A 23,739-nucleotide genomic window follows, 5' to 3' on the forward strand; every position below is an offset into this window, starting at 1 on the left:
GTGCGTTAAAAACTAAGAAGATGCGAGAAGACAAAAACAACAATGTATAGATGATTCAATGCAAGACTATTTTTTCAACTTAGAAATAACAGAATCTTCTGGAAGTACTTAGGTTTTGAAATTTATTTATCCTAGAATACTGCACTCTTTTTTTCCTGCGCTAAGGTTTTGTCCTGATCTCCCCATGGATTGTACTTGCAAGCATTTTAATGAGGCAGTCATTTATGTGTACTTATTCATATTATCTCAATCAATAAAATCACATCTTTTGGGGGCATATGATATATATTTTTTTTTATTAAATATTACAAAAAAAATTACAAGAACTAGAGCCGGCCCGTGATGGGCCTGGGCCGGGGCCCGACCCTGGACCTTATGGACTAAGGCCGTGGGCCAATTCCGGACCTGAAAATTTCTCCTCAAGTCCTACACTGTGCAGAGCCGTGCTAGGCACGGCCCAGGCCCACCATGGGCCTGGGGTTGAAAGTGTCGTGCTGGCCTTGCACGACACGTTTGACACCTCTAGGTTTAGAAAAAAGAATGGTGGACACGTACTTTGGCTTTGCTTTACTCACTTTTTTCTCTTTTTCTTTTAACCTTGTCTTTGTTAGATGAGTTTGAGTCCACTTTTTTTTCTTTTCAGTGCCTTCCACCCTTTTTCCAATTGACCAAGACTTTTCTTTTTCTTCCCCTGCTTGTAAGCAACGACAATTTCCTTATTGTCTTCTTTTTTTTTTCTTTTTTTTTTTTGAATTTTCCCTTTTTCTCCTCCTCTTTCCAAATATTAAAGGCACGTTTAGTTACATTAAAAAAATATTTATAGTACGTAATAGCAACGACAATTTCCTAACAGGAAAACAAAAAAGGTGAAGTCAATGGTAATGAAATTCGAATGTAAATAAAAATTCACTCTGTTTAGTTGGTGTTTATAATTGAATGGAAATACTAGTAACCTTGAAGTGAACTTAAAAACACTTCTTTTTTAAATAGAAGCGTTTTTTTTAATTAAAAATATATATCCAAAGGGCCATGTGGGCACGATTTGTTTCAATAATGTCGGCAAATTTTTTTTTCAATAATGTCGGCACAATTTTTTTTCAATAATGTCGGCACAATTTTATACCCCACTCTTTTGTCTCTTTTGAGCGACTTTGGGTCAACTTTTTTTTTTTTTTTTTTAAGTTTCAACTCAATTTTATTTAAGTTTACGTTCTTTTAAGTTTCAACTTTATTCAACTTTACTAAACTTTATTCAAGTTCTAACTTCAACTCAAGTTATAACTCAAATTCAACTCAAAAATTACACTCAAATTACACTCTAAAAGAACAACCCATAAAAAACTTGAGAGATTATGAGATTGTTTTTTTCAACAAAATTTAAAAAAAATTTAAAATTTAGTTATAATTTTATTTAAGTTTATGTTCTTTTATAAAATTTGAGTTTGAACTCGAGTTTAAACTCGAGTTTAGAGCTAAACTCGAGTTCAAATTTCATCTTCAACTCGAGTTCATAAACTCGAACTCAAGTTAATAAACAATATTTTTTCTATTCTTAAAAATGTCATAACTTTTTCATTTTAATTCTGATTGGGATGATTTTTTCTTCTATGCATTCACAACGAAAAGACGAATAAAACTCCACCCATATACCCTATTAAAAATTTTCATCACCATTGAGTTTTTATTAAAATACTATATAAATACAAATCTAAGTTTTGACCCACCCAAATACAAACTCAAAAAGATTCTCAATTTAAATCATAACTCAAATGTGCACATCCAAACACAAACTCAAGTTACAACTTCAACTTAAGTTATAACTCAAACTCAACTCAAGATTATCACTCAAATCACCCTAACTCAAAAATATAAAAGAACAACCCCTATATTATTAAAGTAATTATGTATTTAACTATTGATTATTATCACTGTTTAAAGCAATAGGCATAATATAAAAATTAAATTATATGCATGAAAGAAAACTATCTTAGTTTCATTTAATTATTTGTATTGATATGAATTCGTCCATGGCACTAGTAAAAAAGAAAGAAAAGAAAAAAAAATATCAGATGAAGTGAGTAAGGAGATATGAGAGACGAAAGTAAATTATGGCATTTTTTAATTTACTTTTACTTTTCTATTCACAAATTTATTAGTAGAATTAAGAGTAAAATCGCAATTAACATTTATTATTAAAATTGATAGTGCCGTATGGGATGGAAGGAGTGTCAATCTTATTTCTCAATTCGAAATTAGTATGAGATCCGCACATTTATACTCTCACTCTAAGATAAAAATAAATAAGTAAACATGTTCAATTCTCGATTTCCATTTCTCACTTCTAATAAATAAACATGCCACTAATGTTTGGTTGAGCTTGAAATGGAATGGATATATCTACCAATAACTTTGAAAAGAACATTGAAAACTTCTTTTCTATATAAAACTAATGCAATATCTTTGATAGGCACATCAAAAATGAACTACCCAAATAAATCTTAAATTCTCAATTATCAAAGTTTTATTAAAAATTATCTATTCTGATAAACTAACTCTATTGATGGAGAGTTTTACTAGAAAAACTCTCTTTTTAAAAGTATTTTTTTTTTGTTTACTTTGATTATCCACACGCTTTGTAAAATCCCATTGGCATGTGATGTAATAAGTTAAGGCTCTCATGTTTTCTGCATTAGGCTTCTCATTTATTGCCCCACTTCCCATTGTGCTACCCAGCTGTTATGCTTTGACGTAACTTTTTCCCTCAAATGCAACGTTTAATAAATGAATTATGGCGACTTAATTATGGATTAGCGAATCAATTTAAAAATAACACGTTATTTAATTATGTTGTGTGAATTTAATCTCATTTTAATCTAAATTTATTTATGTTAAACCTAAACTTACTAATTTTATATGAATTTTAAGTCATATCATCGTGTCACTATTCAGATTACCAACCCTACCCACTTCCTATTGTGCTACCCAGCTATTATGCTTTGACGTAACCTCTTCCCCTCAAATGCCGTGTCCTTTTCCCGTTATAATAAGTTTTAATGTTTAGGAAAAAAAAAAAAAAAACTGTCCAATGAGCAATGCTACCCAGATACCTTTTTTTTTTTTTTTTTTTTTGGGTTCGGAAAAAAAAATGGTGGACACATACTTTGGCTTTGTTAGGAAGATATTTAGTACTAGATTCGTTCATTAATTTAAATTGTGGTTTGTGATTTGTTATAGTATTTTTTTCATAAAAAATACACGTAAATTAAAAATAATTCTAATTACATGGTTTTAATTCATGAACTAAACAACTCAATTTTAGGTCTACTTTTTTTATTTTCAGTGCCTTCCACCCTTTTTCCTATTGACTTTGAAGTAATTATGTATTTAACCCTTGATATCATCACTGTATTTAGGAATTTTTAAAGAAACTGCTGTGCTTTGTTTTTCTATGTGAAATGTGAATCTGGATAATTTTTTCCTGCACTGAGATTGTTGCTTCAAAGCTTTTTTTTTTTCTTTTTTTGGACTCTCCTTGTTTAAAATCTCTCTCCCATTCTTTTATTATTATTTTTTGACACATAAAGAGATGTTTGGTGTAGTAAATGAGATTATGAGAATGATAATAGTAAGCAATTCTCTCAAAAAAAAAAAAAAAAAAAAAAAAAAAACCCAAAAAAAATTATTATTTTTTGACACATAAAGAGATGTTTGGTGTAGTAAATGAGATTATGAGAATGATAATAGTAAGCAATTCTCTCAAAAAAAAAAAAAAAAAAAAACCAATCCGAATAAAAAGTACGTATGTAATGTGAACAAAAAAACAAAAGTGCCGGTCGACTTTATATTGGGCCTCAAAGTTTTTCTTTATGAGATTGTTAGTTTAAAAATTGTGGATGAAATTCAACCTTTGTTTGATTAACGCTTTAGAAAATAACCTGAATAAGAATCTTAATGTTGAGTTGATTTTGAAATGGAATGGATATATGTACCAATAATTTTAAAATGAACATAGAAAACTTTTTTTCTATATAAAACTAGGCAATATATTTAATAGGGACTGAAAAATAAACAATAAAAAAATCTTAAATTCTTAACAATCAAATCTTTATTAAAAATTATGTACGGTAAAAAAATTAACTCTACCTATACAGAGTCTTACTAGAGGAATTCTCTAAAATAAAGATTTCAAAATCAACTAAACATAAGTGTGTGTGTATATATACACACTCCGTTTATTTTTTTAAAATTTAAATTTTATTATAATAAAAAAATCTCATAAATAATTATATTTAATTTTTTTATTATAATAAAAAATTTTTATATAAAATTACATCTAAACTCAAACTAAAAATTTAAATCTATGAATTAAACGGTCTATATATTTTACTTTTTCCCTCACGTGCCCGTGTCTTCGCTTCACTTTTTTCCCCTCAAATGCTGTATTTGTTAGGTGACTTTGGATCCACTTTTTTTCTTTTCAGTGCCTTCCACCATTTTTTCTGTTGACCAAGACTTTCCTTTCTCTTCCCCTGCTTGTAAGCTGCAATTGAGAACTCACCATACTTTTCCTTCTTTCCTTTCTTCTCTTGTCTCTGTAACTGCAATATCGACCAAAAACATGGCTGCTGAACTTGTTGGAGGAGCTTTGCTCTCTTCTCTGTTTCAGACACTGTTTAACAAGCTTGATTCTCGAGATCTGCGGGGCTTCTTTCGAGGACTGAAGGTGAACCAAGGGCTGCTGCAGAAACTGAAGGATTCGTTGTGGCCGGCTAACCAAGTGCTGGTTGATGCTGAGGAGAAGCAACTCACTAACCCGGATGTCAGAGAGTGGCTTTTCGAGCTCAAGGAAACCATTTATGAGGCTGAAGATGTGCTCGACGAGATCAACTATCGGACTTTGGAGCATGAGCAGAAGGAAGCTAAACCAAGAAGCAAATCAGTACGTAAGAAGCTCCAGTCTTTTCTTGCTTGTTTTGATACGTTTGATGAAGCTATAGAGCGCAAGATAGAGGAGATCCTTGATAGGCTGAAGCATATTGTTGAACAAAAAGATATCCTTGGTTTAAAAGAAGGTGTCACTAAAAGGCTTTCTCAAAGATTACCCGCTCCTTTGGCTGATGAATCTCGTGTCTATGGAAGGAATGATGATAAGGAGAAAATCATGAAGCTCTTGCTTCCAGATAGTGGTAGCAGTAGCGAGAACAAGATATCTGTGATTCCCATTGTGGGCATGGGTGGCGTCGGCAAGACCACCCTTGCTCAGCTAGTATATGAAGATATAAGTGTGAAGAGTCAATTTGATATCAGGTCGTGGGTTACTGTTTCTGATGAATCTGAGATTTCTGTAATAGCGAAACAAATTCTTCAAGAGATTACCTCGCAAAAATGTGAAACTGAGGGCCTCTATCAACTTCAATGCAAGTTAAAGGAGTCATTGAGCGGCAAGAGGTTTCTCTTTGTTCTGGATGATGTATGGACCGAGAACTATGAGCATTGGGAGGCCTTACTGAGTTCTTTCCAGTCCGGAGCCAATGGAAGCGGGATCATTGTGACAACACGTAGTGATATCGTCGCAAAGAAGATGGGAAATGTGCCTACACATCACCTTGGGGAGGTATCTGATGATGATTGTTGGAAGTTATTTGAGGAGCATGTGTTTATTAATGGCGCAAGGTCAGAGGCGTATCAAGAATTACATGCAATTGGCAGAGATATTGTCAAAAAGTGCAAAGGTGTTCCTTTAGCGGTTAAGTCTCTTGCTGGTCTCTTGCGCTCGATAGTGGATCCAGAAGAATGGAGAGAGATACTCAATAGTGACATATGGGAGTTGCAGTTGCAAGGAAATCAGAGTAACAACATTTTGCCTTCTCTGTCGTTGAGCTATCATTATCTACCTTCACATCTAAAGAAATGCTTTGCTTACTGCTCAATATTTCCCAAGGATTATAAAATGTATGAATATAAAAAGGAAGAAATAATATGGCTATGGATGGCGGAAGGTCTTTTGCAATCTGGAAAGAGAGGGAAAAGAATTGAGGATGTAGGGAATGAGTACTTTCAAGATCTGATATCAAGGTCATTGTTCCAACCATTGAGTAAGGATAAATCGACCATCTTAATGCATGACCTCACACATGATTTAGCAATATTTGTATCGGGTGAATTTTCTTGTAGGTTGGATGAGGGTGACAAAGCTAAATTTTCTGGCAAGATTCGCCATGTTTCATACTCCAAAATTGATGACTTGGAGAGTTTTGAAGGTTTATCTTTGGCTAAGAGTCTCCGCACTTGCGTATCATCAAAACCATCCTATTGGATGCCCTCAATTAGCATCCAATTCCAACAATTGGAACGATTGCTATCTATCGGAGGATGCTTAAGAGCTCTTTGTCTATCTGAATCAGGCATCAGAATATTGCCAGATTCAATTGGCAATTTAAAACATTTGCGGTATTTGGATTTATCACGTAATGGTGAAATCAAAGAGATACCCAATACGCTCTGTAGATTGTATTATTTGCAGACTTTGCGATTATCGCAGTGCATACGACTAACTCAGTTGCCAAACGACATGGGAAACCTAGTCAATTTGCGCCATCTTGAAATTGAAGGCGTACCACTGGAGGAGATGCCGCCTATGATGCGCAATATGAAAGACTTGCAAACACTACGCTACTTTGTTTTGTGCAAAAGGCGTGGCTCTAGCATTAAGGAGTTAGGAGGGTTGCCTTACTTGTCCGGAGAACTTGAAATCCGTAAGCTTGAAAATGTTGAGGTCGTTGAGGATGTTTTGGAGGCTAACTTAAAGGATAAAAGGTATCTCAACAAGCTAGTCTACCTTTGGAGCTCCAATGATGCCGCTAATGAGTCAACAAGACATGGAGAAGTTCTTGATGCACTCCAACCTCACACAAATGTGAAGGAGCTTCGTATAGAGGGTTATGGAGGCGAAACATTCTCTAATTGGGTAGGTCATCATTCATATGCTAACATGGTTACTGTGTATCTACTCAATTGTCACCACTGTTGTTTGTTGCCACCATTTGGTCAGCTACCTTCTCTCCAAAGTCTCGAAATTTATAACTGCCGCGGTGTGGAAAGAATAGGTGCTGAATTTTACGGTGAGAGTTCTTCCAATACTAAACCATTTAGATCTTTAAGATCTTTAAAATTTAAAGACATGCCAGCGTGGCAAGAGTGGTCAATTCCTGAAGGCCGAGAAGATGGCGGATGCTTCCCTAGTCTTGAGCACCTTCGTATTATCAAATGTCCCAAGCTAAGTGGGTGCTTACCAGACTATTTACCTTCTCTTGAAGAAGTGGATGTAAGAGATTGTCCCGAATTCTTGTTATGTAACTTTCCATCAAACTTGAAAGCATTTGGCATTAATTCTTATGAAGATGTGATGAAATTTCCAAGCTTAGAGATTTCAGGGCGCTATGAAAATGTGATGAAATTTCCAGAGACATTGCTTCCGACCACTCTGACTTCTCTTTATATTGAGAACCTTGAGAATCTTCAAGTTCTGAATGGGGAGGGCTTTGAACACCTCACTTCTCTTGAAGAGTTGATGATCGAAGATTGCGAAGAGCTCCAGTGCTTTCCGGGAGAGATGCTGCCCAAATCACTCACTACTCTCTGTTTATATGAGCTTAATAAGCTTGAAGACCTTGGCAAGGGCCTACAACATCTCACCTCCCTTAAAGAGTTGAGAATTTCTTATTGCAAAAATCTCCGGTGCTTGTCAGGAACTGGGTTGCCCGCTTCTCTGACTTCTCTCTGTATCGCATACCTTCCAAGCCTTGAAGACATAGGTGATGACTTCCTTCGACACCTCATCTCCCTTGAAAAGCTGGAAATTAAGAAGTGCAATAATCTCCAGTACAACGCAGTGGAAGAGAATGGGAAGGGAGTACTTGAGCAGCTCATCTCTCTTAAAAAGCTGGTCCTTTCGAATTGTGAAAAGCTCCAGAGCTTGCTCGAAGGGCAATTGCCCACATCTCTCACTTCTCTCGAGATCCGTGGTTTTCCAAGGCTTAGAGACTTGAATCGCATGGGCTTTCAACACCTCTGCTCTCTTCAACACTTGCTGATTGGGAATTGCAAAAATCTGAAGTGCTTGCCTGACGAGGGGCTGCTGTCCTCTCTTGATTCTTTGCGTATCTCCAGATGTCCTCTCGTAGGAAGAATTGATAATTGGAGTTGGCGTCAGCGTCGCTTAGGTTAATCATCTTTCAGGTACTTTTCATTTCTCTCTTTACATTTCCCACTTTATTTTCAATTATTATTGCTTTCCATTTTAAGTCAACTCTTATTATTTAATTCCTTTATTTTGAATAATATTTTATTACTTTCCATCAGTGATTGGTCCTTTCTTTTGGGAATACGAGGCTCTTCCTCTGTTTTGGTTCCCTTTGTCTTTTTTGCTTCGTTTGTCATTTTCTTAATAAGATTCTTTTATTTCTCTTCCAAAAAAATAGTTGTAAAAAAATAGTTCTATTTAATTCCTTATTCTTCTTTTATCCTTTTTCTTATATATATGGAATTATAAGTTGTTTCTATTTTGTCTGTTTTTGTTCAGAGGCTATTTTCATTACCGATACAGAGCAATGAACTAATACAAAGGTCGAGTTATACATTTTGAGTGCACGAAAACTAGAACCATATTATTTATATATTTACTTATTTATTTTGTTATGTGTGGTTCTTAATTTTTTTTTTTGCAAGAATATATGTTGTTGAAGTGTATCAACGTCTTGTGGAATCAAAATTTGGTAATTTGGACATGAAAATGTTTAGAACGCTTATTCTTGAAGTATATTATGCTGGTAATTTTTCCAAACAGCGTTGGTTCGGCTAATATGCTAAAACCTTTAAATATTGAATCTTTGCAGAGTTGATAAATGAAATCACGCTCTTCATCTTGTTTTCTTAATGATGATAGCTGTGGAGAATAAGATGCTTCTTTTGACTACTTCTTTGTTAAAACACTATGGTTATGTTTGGAATTGCTTATGTCAACAATAGGAAGCTTGTTCTTTCATGTGAATTGAAATATAAAAGCAATGAAAGCCATTAAGGTTACTGATATTACTGTGAGGATTTGGTCATTCTTTTGGAAGAATCTGTATGATTCTTATTCTTGTAGGGAGCATAATTGAGGAAGTGTTGCTCCTCGCCCTGGAGCATAATTGAGCAATCAAAGTCACTTGTTTGAGGCCGTTCTTTCGTTGGCTCACCACTATGAAGAAGGAGCAGTTGACTCCTGCTGAGATGTTGGCTTGACTGTTCTGGAAGAGATCTTCCACGTCGAAGGAGAGGTTGCCTGCTGTGGAGTTGACTCAGAGGATTTTGCTGGAGGAGTCGACTTTGTCTCCACGTTGCCCTAGTGATCAGTGCAAGGCCCTACAGAAGCTTAACCTATTTGAATATTTCGATGGAATTCAGGTTTGCACATATAAATCATGCAGTTTAGATCAGATTAATTTTGTGCAGTTCATTGGCTATGTTAATTCTGAAATAGCTAGTAACCATGTTTTTGTTCAGGAACCAACTTTGGATATGTGTATATCCTGCGTAGTTTTAAATATTTAGAATTGTGGTTTTAGAGTTCTTATAGAGGCCTTTGGTGGATATGTATATTTTTTATGCATACAGCAACAGATATGGGCGTGCTAAATGGAGGAAATGCGAATTCTTTTTAGTCAAAGTAGGGTGTTGTAACTTTCAATTGAAGATTTTTATATTGAGATTTTCTTATTTTTTATTTTATTTTATTTATTTTTTTGGATTTATGTCTGAGCAACTACTTTTGGTCTTCGGTATAGTTCTAATCCATTAAGAAATATCGCCACGAAATGGGCAAGAGGATTCTCCTAGCCACCAACCATTGAGGTATATTAATAAAAATTAGAAGATAAAATAGGTTTACATTCATACATGCGCACACAAAGCTTTATTTATTTCTACATCGTTTTTAAATCTTTTTTTTTTTTTTTTTCGTTTTGTTTTAGTAATTGTCATGTCTGCTGTTGTTGTATTTTATTTTATTTTGTTGCAGAGCCTTGCCAACCGTTATAACGACTGATTGAAATGCAAAGAGATGAAAGGCAATACTCAAGCTCTGCAATAAAAGCCAAGGAACTAGTGAAGCTTCATGCCAATGTAATATATAGAGATGAAAATGTTTTCAGGAATTCATTTGACTGCGTGCATTCTTCCTCTGTTTTCTCTTCTCTGGTACTAATATAGAGTTCTTAATTTCATATTGGCAGACTCTAAGATTTGAACATGCAAAATTGGCTTACTACAATATTACGTTCTAGATGTTCGGTTTCATTCTCACGAATGAAAACATACGAGTAAGTTCATAATCAACTTTTTCAGAATTTTACCTGCCCGATTATCCCCATTGAATTTTATGTGTATGTACCAATGACATTGAGAGAGAACTTCCTTTTTTTTTATTTATTATTTTTTATTTTTAACATTGCCTAATTTCCACATATATATATTTGTGTAGATGAACCATGTGACGTGAGCTCCAAGGTGCCAACCTACAATGGTGTTGAGAGAGTCTTCTGCCAGTCAATGCAAAGACATTTCGCAATTCTCAGATTTGTCAACGCAATGGGATGATAATCCTCAATTTAAATGGTAATTCTCTAACTGACTGCTGCCAACTAATTCCAAACCAGAGATCTTGATTGCCAAATCGCAACCTCTTAACATTCAATCACTTACTCTCTAATGCAGGAAGGTCTTTCACAAAAGGAACAAATTTCGAGATATATCAAATGATCAATGTTCCAAGAACTATGAGGCTTTGCTCTATGGCTGTACCTACAAATCTTAGATTGATCATCTTCGCTAAATCTCTACGCAGTTCCTTGAGTTGTTTGTATTTGCTGAGTTTCAACAGTCTAATGACTCTGCAGTTTCTAGATGGAACCATAAAGGTCTCGTTCACTTCGCGGATTCGAGTTTTTAATTCGAGTTGAGATGTGACATTTTCTGAGAGCTTTTCACTGTAGCACAAAAAGTTGATGTAACATTTTCTGAAAGTTTTTTACTGTACAAACCTAAAACTGAAAACTCGAATCGGTGAAATGAACGAGGTCAAAGTTTCTCGAGTCTAAGGTCTTGGTGTAGCCTAATTAGTGGCTTAACAATTATTGCCTTACACAGAGGGCACATGCACATCAACTTTCGTCGATTTTGTTGATGGAACTTTGGTGATTTTACACATGTAATTCGATTACCCTACGATTTTAAGTTAATTAGAGAGTACAGTGAGATTGAAAGTACACTCTTGTAAATTTCTTATTCATCATAGTGAAGTACTTTAGTGATTGAAAGTGGACGTAGTTCTCACGTGTGAACCGTTATAATTCTTGTGTTCTTTGTTTGATATTTTACCACAAATAACATAGAATTAGGGGCACGAATTCTTAACAGACTGCTCAAGTATTCAAAATGCTTTGTAGTCCGACCACATCTTTGAACCGCGACTTCTTTCTCTACCACCATGAAAAAACTATCTAATTAATTTGTTTATAAATTATTAAAATCAACAATTAGTATGAGAGCGGTCACTAGAATTGTTAGGATTATTTCATGTAAAAGCTTGAATCACTACTCAAGTATCACTCACATTGAGTGTGAACCGTAAGTAAGATAGAATTAGGGGCGCGAATTCTTAACAGACTACTCAAGTATCCAAAATGCTTTGTAGTCCAAACATATCTTTGAACTGTGACTTCTTTTTCTGCCACCATGAAAAAAACTATCTGATTAATTTAATTAATTTATTCATAAATTAATTTGATTAATTTATTCGTGTATAAATTAATATATTCTATATAGTATCTCAAAGGTTTATTAAGATTTTTATAATGCATGATCAGTTAGATACACACTTATGCATAAAAAATTATTTTTAAAACCCACAATTAATATCAGGACGGTCATAACTCGTTGTTAGAATTATTTCATGTAATAGCTTGAATCACTAGGAATCTTTGCTATCCGTTTTAACTACCACAGGGAATTTGTTCCAAGGGAATTTTATTAGGATTTTTAAATATTATTTTTAAGTTGATATTTATTATAAAAAAATAATTTTAAGTAAAAAGGGAAAAAGAAAAATAAAAAGAAAATACTTTGGCGTCTTTCCTAACAAAAATCTATATGACTAGTTGATAAAACCGCCTACGTTCATTATGGTTTTTGGAGTATTTCCCGATACAAGATATGCCATTTTTAGAGGTCACTTTCTCAGGATATTCTTTTTTTCATTTTTTTACGTTTTCTAATAATTATCTTTCTTGTTTGTTTTTTAAGTTTATGTTGATCTTTCAGTTTTTGGTCATTTTTTTTTCTAGGAGAGAAGTACTATCATCTTATACGGACCTATTATTTATATTATTTTTAATAATTAAAGGTTTTTTGTTTTTTTTATTAAAAGACAATTATTTATTTTTAAATTGAGTGGCATATATAATACTTTTCATCTCTCATTAAAACAAATTGTCTTTTTTATACCCCAAACGAAAGTTAGTCCTATCAAAATACAAATCAACTTTCTGCACCTACGTTTGTTGTGGCTTTTGGTTATTTTCTAATAAAACATATGACATCTGCAGAGGTTATCGTCGGTGCAAAGTACTCATTTTTATTTATTTTTTAGTTCATGTCGTTTTTTTTGCTCCGGTCACTTTTTTTTTTGGATCGTTAATTTGTCACTTTCTCTATTTCTGACGTTTTTACATTAACGTCGTTTAGATTTTTTAGTGTCGTTTATTGTGCCATTCTTCTTTAATGGCGTTGTCTAACACCAACAGAATCTTGCTTCTTCTTCTTTGCTTTGTAGGTGATAGTTTTGGTCAAGTCACCCATCCTCTGTTGTATCAACTCAAGTTATCAGGAAAAATGAAAATATAACGTGACGAATCTTACTTTTGGTCATCATTATTACGTTTATACATAACTCATTTCTTAACTTCTATCCTTCTTGAACTATAAACTCATAACATTTAGGCTCACTTTTTTTTCTTTTCCTTTAAAGAATATATATGCTTTATCAAAGTAATACATCAAAATCAGTTCCTAGATATAGTCATACATTCAATCTATTCTTCACATACCTTCATCATTCATAGGCCATTACCATAGTAGCCTTTTGGATACTTCAACTTACCTTGTAACTTAAGGATACTAAGCATAACCTTGTAGTCTCATAAACTTTACATTCATTACATAACTTACATAATTTTAAATTCGTAATTACTATTTATTTTATACACATATCGCAGCGTCTTTAGTCTCACAGTGCGTCCATCACCTACTTGCCCACACTCTACCACTACATCCTCTCTCCACGCCCAGCAACAGGTTTCAGGGAGCCGGTGCCTTACTCAAGCTTCCTACAACACGAACAAACATAATGAGCTTTTACCCAACAAGTAACAGTAGGCCATAATAAATGCGAACAATCATGCACACCCATATATGCATTCATGTCATATTTCTTGTAGTACTCTATTCATCTAAAACGTTTATCGTTTTATGTTTTTCTTCTTTCATTTCATACTTTTTCACAACGTCTGTTCTCTCATGTGGAATAGTTACCGTATTACAATTCCATGTCTTTTACTTACGATTTTCGTACTCTCACATGGAACGGTTTTTGTATTACAATTTCATATATTTTACTTACAACTTTCGTACTCTCATGTGGAACGGTTGTCGTATTCCAATTTCATGTCTTTTACTTCTTATGGGCCCCATCCTGTTGTATCGTTGCGCACATCCCAATGAGGAGTGGGGGAGCAACCCAAAATAACCAACTCACTCATGGTTTTATAATAACCTCTCTCTTGTGGAGGCCGGTACAAACAATTTAAGTTTTCTTTTTTTCTTTTATCATCTTTTCTGTGAACATTGTCTTATTGTCATCTTTTCTCATTACGATAGTAATTTTAGCCTGATTTTGCATTTTTACGCATTTCTATCAATTTCCTAAGCAATTAACTTTTTTCGTAAGAGTTTAACTTTTTTGTTGACTTTGACCTTAACTTTGATTTCGACTCGGACTTTTCGCAAAGTAGATTTCTACTACTACTTAGAGTCTATTAGTACATTCATAACATCATATATAACATTCAAGAAACACCATTCACATTCTAGCATATATTGAGCCTACAATATGCACAATTCTGTGCAATACAGAGGAATAAGTTCATTCGTGTCATAGACAAGAAAAACTCCTGATACTTACAATATGCACAATTTTTTGTGCAACATATCAAAATAAGTTTATTCGTGTCATAGAGAAGAAAAACTACTGATACTTACAGAAGTTCCGCTAATGTTGTGTCCTTCGTGTCACTTGAAGCATTCTAACTTTGATCATTTATCGATCCTATTATATAAATTTCTGATCGTTAGATTCACAATCTAAGACCAGTAATTGCAATAGAATTTAACTCAAAATGGTCCATAATTCTTATATTTGGTATCCGAACAAAAATATTTCCTATCTCAACATCATGCTCCAAACCCATGCATATTTAACCAATAATCACCATCTTAGACCTGTTTTGGAAATTAGCCCAAAACTAGCGTCGAGATTCATTTTTGAGAAAACGCTATTTCACAAAAGTTGTTCGGAACGAAATTTCCTTCAATTTGGTGTTGGTAAATTTTTAAAACTAAGATTTTATCTAGGTTTTCTAGCTGAAAACAGCACCGGGTGTACTTTCTCGGTCATGAGCCTAGTTTTCAATTTTGGTCCGAATCGGTAAATTTTTATCGTTTTAGATTTTTATACATCTTTGATCATTTAATCAATTTATTTACACATCACATTCCTTCTATTCTTCATTCTATCCAGGTTCGAATCAAATTCTCAAACTAAATTTCAGCGGAGTTCCGCCTATTTTTTCGTGTTTCCCGAGCTAACCATAGCTCGTTTTATCAGTAATTCCACCTTTTAAACATAACTCACAATCATTCTCATTCAATTATATCATCATGGACATCATGATTCTAGGGTTTCATTTAAATTCTCACAAAAATTCATCATAACCAAGAATTGCTAGAAACAAAATCCAATAACCAAGAATTCATCCTTTAATCACTAGATTTTCAAGTCCTTTAACAATCACAAGCTAATCATCATGTTAAGCAAATTTTTTTTCATACTTTCTACTATACTCAAATGTGTAGCCAAGGTAGAAAAAGTGAGAAGAAAACTGAAATTTACATTAGAGAATGAAGAGAAGTCCTTAGTGATGCGAACTAGCAGTGCAGTATTGTCAATTTCGATTAAACTCGTTTTTCTCACTTTGAGTGAATTTTTTTCTTCCTCTCTCTTTGGCTGAGTTCCCTCTGTTGTTAGCATTAAAAATCGACATTTTACTTGAATTTTTTCCTTTAAAAACCAACTACCAAAAAGAAGGGGGACTAAAATGTAATTTTGGCATTTTCTAAGGATTTTTTTTCAAAATTCAACAAAATCTCTCATTCCTTCCCCCTTAAGTTGGCCGGCCATCTTCTCTTACTTTCCACATGTCACAATCTCATCCCTCTATTCATTTAGTCACTTTAAATCTCAAGTATTCATTGTTTTAGTGATTATTTTATTTCGGTTCAGTTTAATTTATATCCGGTGCGCGTTTTATCTGCATTTTTCGGACGTTGGTCAACTTAGTCAACTTTGTTCAACCTTGACTATCCTTGATTATTTTTTTTTTGATTACTTTGGTTACTGACACGCTTGGCGAAATCCTAATGACGTGCCATGTAACAAGTTAACATTATGTTTTGCCCACTAGTAGGAATTGGTTTGATTTGAATTGGAAATTTTGAATTGTATTGTTTAAATTGCAATCTAAATATATTGATGAAATTTAGATTTTTTAAGGACTTGGGTTTTAATCTTAAAATGTCTATTAAGAGTAATTTTCAATGATGCTATTAAAAAGATAATGCTATATTATTTCAGAGAGAGATGATTTGAATTCTAGAGAGAGAGAATGAGAGAGAGAAAGACAAAACAAGAGAGAACAACAAAAAAGGGATATAATTATTTTAGTACTATTCATTTCAAAAATTCCCTCTAAACTACGACTTTTTTAATATTTTGTCTCCTGAATTTTAAAAAGTAACATTAATTCTCTTTGAGCTTTGTTTCGTTAACAATTTTGCCCATTCTGTTACAATGAGTAACAGAATTGTCAGATGTCATTTATTTAGTGAGAATTGAAAGTATAATTACGTTTATACCCTTCTAATTAGATAATTTCTCATTTTTATTGAAAAAATTCACCATCTTCGTTCCTCATTTTCGTTATTTTTTTTTCCCTTCTATTGTTCATCAATATGAAGTTTGCCAATGTGCGAGAGTTGGAAGTTTGAAAGCATTGTGAGCATGCCCATTTTGAATAGCTTTATGGGTTATAATAATTTATCATAATTTACATCTTATGATAAGAACTGATTTTTTATTCAGATCTGGCAGATGATAATAAGGCCTCGTTTACTTCACCAATTCGAATTTAGAATTTGAGTTTTGCTACAGTAAAAAGCTCTCACAAACAATCACATCTAACTTTTTTGCTACAGTAAAAAGCTCTCACATAAAATCACATCTCAACTCGAATTACAAACTCGAATCAGCGAAATGAACGGGCCCAAGTGTTTCCAACACTTTCTTTTCTTATGCTTCCTCTCTTGCCCTGTTGAAGAAGAAAAAGATGGCCATAGAATTTGCAAAATGAATAACAATACCCACACGGAGATGAATTTAAAGATGTTTGGAATTCGTTTCAGAGAATGCTCCGAATGAGTCCCTTTCCTTCTGTCGCATCGTTCAAAATCATATTACTCTGTTGTGACTTCTCTGTATAAGCAAATCAATATCAAATTTTTAGTGGCTTGGTGGATGCTCTTTGCAAAGAAGTTTCAAAGAAAATTTGATGCTGCATTCATCAACCAACAACTCTAAATACAAAAAAAAAAAGAAAAAGAAAAAAAGGACATAATGGGTTGTATTTTAAGCTTTTGAGTTTTTAACACTTTTTTTTTTAATAATCTAGGAATGTTGCAGGTTAATTTACGTTAATACCTTCTTCAGGTAGGTCATGTACCTCACACATGGTAATTTCGTTACTTATTGTAACCGAAGGAGAAATCTTTTTAACGGAACAAAGTTCGGGGAGAATGAATGTTACTTTTTAAAACTCAGAGGGCAAAGTGTTAAAAGGGTCATAGTTAGGGGGAAATTTTTGAAATTAATCATACTTTCTATTATAGTAAAATATCTCGTTGATACTCTGTATTTTTAACAATATTAAAATGGTACCTTCACCTTTAAAAAGATGTTCTTTTAGTACCCTGAGACCCATTTTTTTTGGATACAAATTGTCCATTCTACCATTCTCACTATATAACAATAAATTAGTAAACTTTTAGTTTTTGTAATATGTATATTTTCTATTATTTTTATTTTTTTGCATTTAAGTTTTGCATTCATCTTGCTCATTCATGTGTTCCACAATTTGTTATTTTTAAACTTGAAATTTGGAATTTTTTGATTTTTTTTATTAAATTGAGTTTTAATATGGACCAACACTTGTGCACAACTTCATTTTTATTTCTTTGAGAATATTGATTTTGAAGCACAATGATTGAAGGATGTTGAAATATCTTGTGACTTGGGATTTTATCTATTCCTAGATTATAATCACTCTTGTTTAAGAAAAATTATATGCAAGTGTTTAATAAAGAAGGGGGAAAAGCTACCTACACTTTCTGCGTAAGTTATCCATGAGTAACGTGGGTTTATGTATCACCAACATGGAGAAAAATTTCGCCGAAATTTTCAAAATTTTGGTGGAAATTTCAGATTTTTAAGGGTCCTGAAATTTTTTTCACTATAATATGAATTTTGGAAATATCAGCAAATATCGATCGAAATATCGATATCAATTTGCATATAGAGTTATTGGGGTGATATCGGAAATGAAAATTTTAAAAGGTTTGTTTTTTTTTTTTTTTAAACAAATTTGCTTTATAATATCTGTTTTCTTACATTACTTCTTTTGTCATTGAACAATGACAGTGAGGAATATCAACAATGTAAACATCTGATGAAGATAATCTTTTCCTGAGTTTACAATCCATGAATTTTGCTTTCAATTATTGCAGCTCTTCCAATAGACTCCTAAAGTTCATTCATAATTTTGTAAACTATGATAGGTATGGAATTTAAATTATCCTTATCCGAACATACCACCACCATCTCAGACAACTGATTAGGGAAACTCACAGTTCCTAATTCATAAAAACACAGTGGAACATGACCAACAAACCTTCATGTGACACGTTCATAATACTAATATTGTTTGTATCAAGATCTGATTCCGACCACGTTTGAGCTTCATATAACTTCCTTTTGGTATTAAGAAATGTAATATGTATGAAGTTTTTTTCTTTTCTTCCTTTAATATACGTATGTGATGACGTTTACTTTTGGTCATCATTACTACGTTCATACGTAACTCATTTCCTAAATCTTATCCTTCTTGAACTATAAACTCCTAAAACTTAAACTCACTTGCTTTTTCCTTTTCCTTTAGACAATATATATACTTTGTCGAAGTAATACTTCAAAATCAGTTCATAGACACGGTCATGGTCATAAATACAATTTATTCTTCACATACCTTCATCATTCACAGGCCATTATCATAGTCGCCTTTTGGGTACTACAACATACACTGTAACTTAAGGTTACTAAGCATAACCTTGTCGTCTCATAAACTTTACATTCATTACATAACTTACATAATTTTACATTTATAATTACTATTTTCTTTATACACATATTGTAGCGTCTTCAGTCTTGGAGTGCGTCCATCACCCACTTGCCCACACTCTACCACTACATCCTCTCTGCACGCCCAGCAACAGGTTTCAGGGAGCTGGTGCCTTATCCGAGGTTCCTGCAACATGAACAAACTTAATGAGCTTTCGCTCTGCAAGTAACAATAGGCCATAATAAATGCGATTAATAATGCACACCCATATATGCATTCATACCATAGATCCTAAAGTACTCTACTCATCTAAAACGTTTATCGTTTTATGTTTTTCTTCTTTCATTTCGTACTTTTTCACGACTTCCATTCTCTCATGTGGAACGGTTGTTGTATTACAATTTCATGTCTTTTACCTACGACTTTTGTACTCTCATGTGGAACGGTTGTCGTATTACAATTTCATGTCTTTTACTTCTTATGAGCCCCATCCTGTTGCATCGTTGCATACATCCCAATGAGGAGTGGGGGAGCTACCCAAAATAACCAACTCACTCATGGTTTTATAATAAACTTTCTCTTATGGAGGCCGGTACAAACAGTTTTAGTTTTCTTCTTTTCTGTTATTATATTTTCTTTGAACATCGTTTTACTGTCATCTTTTCTCATTATGACAGTAATTTTAGTCTTATTTTACGTTTTTTTTACGCATTTCTATTAATTTCCTATGAAATTGACCTTTTTTTTGTGTAAAAGTTTGCCTTTTTGGTTGATTTTTACATTGACTTTGATTTTGACTCAGACTTTTTGCAAAGTAGAATTCTACTACTATTTAAAGTCTTTTAGTACATTCATAACATCTAAGATCAATAATTGCCATAGAATTTAACTCAGAAAGGTCCACAATTCTTATATTCAATATCCAGACTAAAATATTTACTATCTCAACATCATGTCCCAAACCCATGCATATTCGACCAACAATCATCATCTTGGACCTATTTCGGAAATTAACCCGAAACTAGCATTTAAAGTCATTTTTGAGAAAAAATGTTATTTTACAAAAGTTGTTTGGAATGAAATTTTTTTCAACTTGGTGTTGGTCAATTTTTGTAACTAATCTTTTATTTTAGTTTTCTAGCCCAAAACAGCACCGGGTGCACTTTCTCGATCATGAGCCTAGTTTTCAATTTTGGTCCGAAACTGTAAATTTTCATCGTATTAGATTTTCACACATCATTGATCATTTAATCAACATATTTACACATCTTATTCCTTCTATTCTTCATTCTATTCAGGTTTGGTTCAGATTCCCAAACTAAATTTCGGCAGAGTTCCGCCTGTTTTTTCGTGTTTCTTGAGCTAACCATAGCTCGTTTTATTCGTAATTCCATCTTTCAAGCAGAACACACAATCTTTCTCATTCAATTTTATTATCATAGACATCATGATTCTAGGGTTTCATCCAAATTCTCACAAAAATTCTCCACAACCAAGAATTGCTAGAAATAAAATCCAATAGCCAAGAATTCATACTTTAATCACTAGATTTTCAAGTCCTTTAACAACCACAAGCTAATCATCATCTTAAGCAAATTTTTTTCATGCATTCTACTATACTCAAACATGCAGCCAAGGTAGAAAAATTGAGACGAAAACCGAAATTCTCCTTAGAGAATAAAGAGAAGTCCTTAGTGATGCGAACTAGCGGTGTAGTTTCGTCAATTTCGATTAAAACTTGTTTTTCTCACTTTGGGTGAATTCTTTTCTTCCTCTCTCTTTAGCTGAGTTCTCTCTGTTCTTAGCATGAAAAATGGATATTTTTCTCGTATTTTTTCCTTATAAAACCAACCACAAAAAAGTAGGAGGGACTAAAATGCAATTTTGGTATTTCCAAGGGCTTTTTCCAAAATTCAACAAAAATATCTTTCTTTCTTCTTCCTTAAGTTGACCGACCAATTCACTTCACACATGTCATAATCTCAGCCCTCCATCCAATTAGTCACTTTAAATCTCAAGCATCCATTTCTAATAACTATCTTATTTCAGTTTAATTTAATTCCTATTCGGTACGCGTTTTACCCGCGTTTTTTTTACAGTTGGTCAACTTTCCTCAACCTTGACTATCCTTTTAAGAGTGACTTATTAATCAACTCTTGGTCGATAAATTTTGACTTGGTCAACCCCAATCGGTCGAAAACCTCAATTTTCTCAGTTCAGCCTTCCGAACCCTTTTTTCATATGTTTTTCGTTCCGATTGTTTCTAAAACCCTAGAGTTGATGTCTTCCAATTCTTTTTTTCTTAAACTTAACATTTATATGTTTGCCCACCTGTGGGTTTAACACAACGTTCCGTGCCTCTTTCTTGAATATAGTCTGAAAATCGGTAACTGCATCATAGTTCAGAAATTTCTACTTATAACTTGCTATTCAGTACTATTACCAACAAGTACTTATCATAGAAGTATTCATATTAATAATACAAAAGATTTCAGAAAATTTTATCTTATACAATAATTCTGATAAATTTCCCGTTGATGACAACTTAAAACTTGTTTATGAATTCTTTTTAATGTTGATGTTATCATATAAAAATATTTTCTAACGTAAATTTATGTCATTTCTGTAAATTTTTTTGATATTTTCACCGATATCGATACTTTGTCCAATATTTATGTAAAATTAGAGTACAATATTTCTACCAATACTGATATTTTCATCCTTGATCACAATATGTAGAGGATGATCTACCATGAGAAATGAGCTGCCTTGTAGATAGGGTGAAAGGCCCCAAAAATAAATTTATAAAAATCCTGCAGAGTGTTCTAGATGAACAGGTTTTTCTATTCCTGAAATTCAAAATGCTATTGATGATGTTCAAAAAGGGGACGACATTCATTCAAGTTTTATATCTCACACACTCACTCGGTTCATATTGAAATTTTACTTTGATATGAAATTGATAATAGTAAAGATTTTATTTTTTAATATAACTTTGAGTGGACACTAATTGGTAGAGCATTGCATATGCTTGTAGATAGGTTTATAAAAAAAATTCCAGGGCTATTCTATTGGTTTCATTCTTTGTGCAAATTGGATTAGAATATCATGAGTTGTTATTTTGGTGCAATAAAATTTTTTATTTATGCTGTCAATTTTGCTAGTTTAAAAAAAAAAAAAAACTTCGTGTTGTTTTGTTTCTAGAGTTTGCAATTTATTCGAGTGTCTATGTTTCATCCTCATCTTCTCAAGTTTGTGGTAGACATTAAGGGAAGACAAGACTGATGAAGATGCTGCACCATCTTTAATTTCGAAATGTCGCAATAGATCTTACAACAAATCCTGCAACAGATGGCTTTGAAGACATGAGAGAGGTTCTATTTTTTTTTTTTTTTGCAGATTTTCGAAGATGATCAGATTGATGCAGTTTGGAGAGTTGCTGGTTCTTCTTCGTATTTTCACACGACTCATTAATGCTTTGTGCATTCTTTTGACAAAAAGGAGGAGAATTGGTGCTATTTTGGTGTTATTATTTTGTCCAGCTTTTATTGAGGGGGAGTTCTTTACTTTGATGACTGATTATGTTGACTTTTATCCGAACAGATTCCTTTGTTTGTTCGATGTTTTGCCAAAAATGTCAAAGGGAGAGCTTGTTGGAATTTGATTTTCGGATTTGATTGGTTTTTTTATTATTGGCATTATTTTTGGCATGTTGAAGTGATTGATCTTATTGAAGATTGATGACAACTGTACAATAATATCATTTTGGGAAAGTTCAGTTTATTTAGAAACTGCTTAAATCAATTAAATTAATTTGATTTGATTAAAGTCAATTTTTGATTATATTTGGTAAGTTGAAAATAGATGGAATGGTTGATTGGCAAAGGAAATCATGCTGAGTTATTCGGACCATCCATGTTTCTAAGGAATTCGTTCATATTCATTCTATCTTAAATAGAAAAATTTCAAGTATCAGGGAAGTTGATCTCAAGTCAAACTTTATAGCTTTGTTGCATATTTGTTGCAATAAAATCTATACTAGATTGTACACAGTGGATTGCTTTGAAGATTTTAGTTGGATTATTTTGGTTATTTAATTGAAGTCTCACAATTATCTCAGCATATATCGTAAAGCTTCAGTTATTCAACGAGTTAAATCATTTTGTAAGTGTCATTGTTTTGATATTTCTTCAGGAGAAAAAATTTAGATTTTCTGGAGAAAATTGATTGAGTTGAAGGGATTTCAACATTAAGTCAAGGAGAGATTGCTGGACAAGTCTATTATGTGGTTGTAAGTTTATAAGCGTCATATTTAAAGAGGGAGTCTCGGGTTACTTAAGTCCATTTAATTAGTTGTTACACTGTTTACTTAGTAGATTGTTCAAACGTTTGAATGTGGTTCTGTGAATATAGGTGGTTACCGAACCACGATAGCATCCCCTTGTGTTCTTTTTAAGTTTATTTTCAAGTTTTGCTAAATTGTTAATCTATTTAATAACAAAACTTGGTAAAAAGACTTAAATCGGTACTTTAATTATTGAATGATTTTTCTTGTGAGTGCCAGCCTAGTTCAGATGTACTAGCTACTAATGTCTAATATCTGTTATTCTCTCTTGTCATTCATAATATATATATATATATATCATTTTGCCTTGTGGCCATTAATTTTGTATTCTTTAAAAAGCTACTTTTCATTTTATGTTTCCCTGCAAGATTATGCAAAAAGAATGAACATGCATAAATGAAAAACCGGTAAAACTATTGGAACGTAAAAGTACAAAATACAACTGTTTACTAATTATTATATATATTTCAAGGACAAACCATACAACACTCAGTTAAAAAAATAAAAAACCATATTTACAAAACACACCACTCGATCGGTTACTTTACCATCTCCACATCTTTAATTTACCGT

General features: G+C 32.9%; 1 protein-coding gene and 1 long non-coding RNA gene across 2 annotated transcripts; both read left to right on the forward strand.

The window, feature by feature from the left end:
• Nucleotides 1-4,423: 4,423 nt before the first annotated feature.
• Nucleotides 4,424-8,232, forward strand: LOC112092739 (putative disease resistance RPP13-like protein 1). Its single transcript, XM_024169615.1, has 2 exons — nucleotides 4,424-6,967; nucleotides 7,052-8,232. Exons 1-2 carry the CDS (start codon nucleotides 4,619-4,621, stop codon nucleotides 8,225-8,227), a joined length of 3,525 nt encoding a protein of 1,174 aa, XP_024025383.1. The 5' UTR covers nucleotides 4,424-4,618; the 3' UTR covers nucleotides 8,228-8,232.
• Nucleotides 8,233-8,567: 335 nt separating this feature from the next.
• On the forward strand, nucleotides 8,568-11,335 carry LOC112092740. Its single transcript, XR_002902729.1, has 7 exons — nucleotides 8,568-9,447; nucleotides 9,828-9,894; nucleotides 10,061-10,164; nucleotides 10,275-10,361; nucleotides 10,523-10,656; nucleotides 10,756-10,958; nucleotides 11,125-11,335. It is a non-coding gene; the product is annotated as an uncharacterized LOC112092740 (long non-coding RNA).
• The last annotated feature ends 12,404 nt before the right edge of the window (nucleotides 11,336-23,739 follow it).

The sequence above is a fragment of the Morus notabilis genome, unplaced genomic scaffold (genome assembly GCF_000414095.1).
Source record: "Morus notabilis unplaced genomic scaffold, ASM41409v2 Scaffold765, whole genome shotgun sequence".
NCBI classification, from domain to species: Eukaryota; Viridiplantae; Streptophyta; class Magnoliopsida; order Rosales; family Moraceae; genus Morus; species Morus notabilis.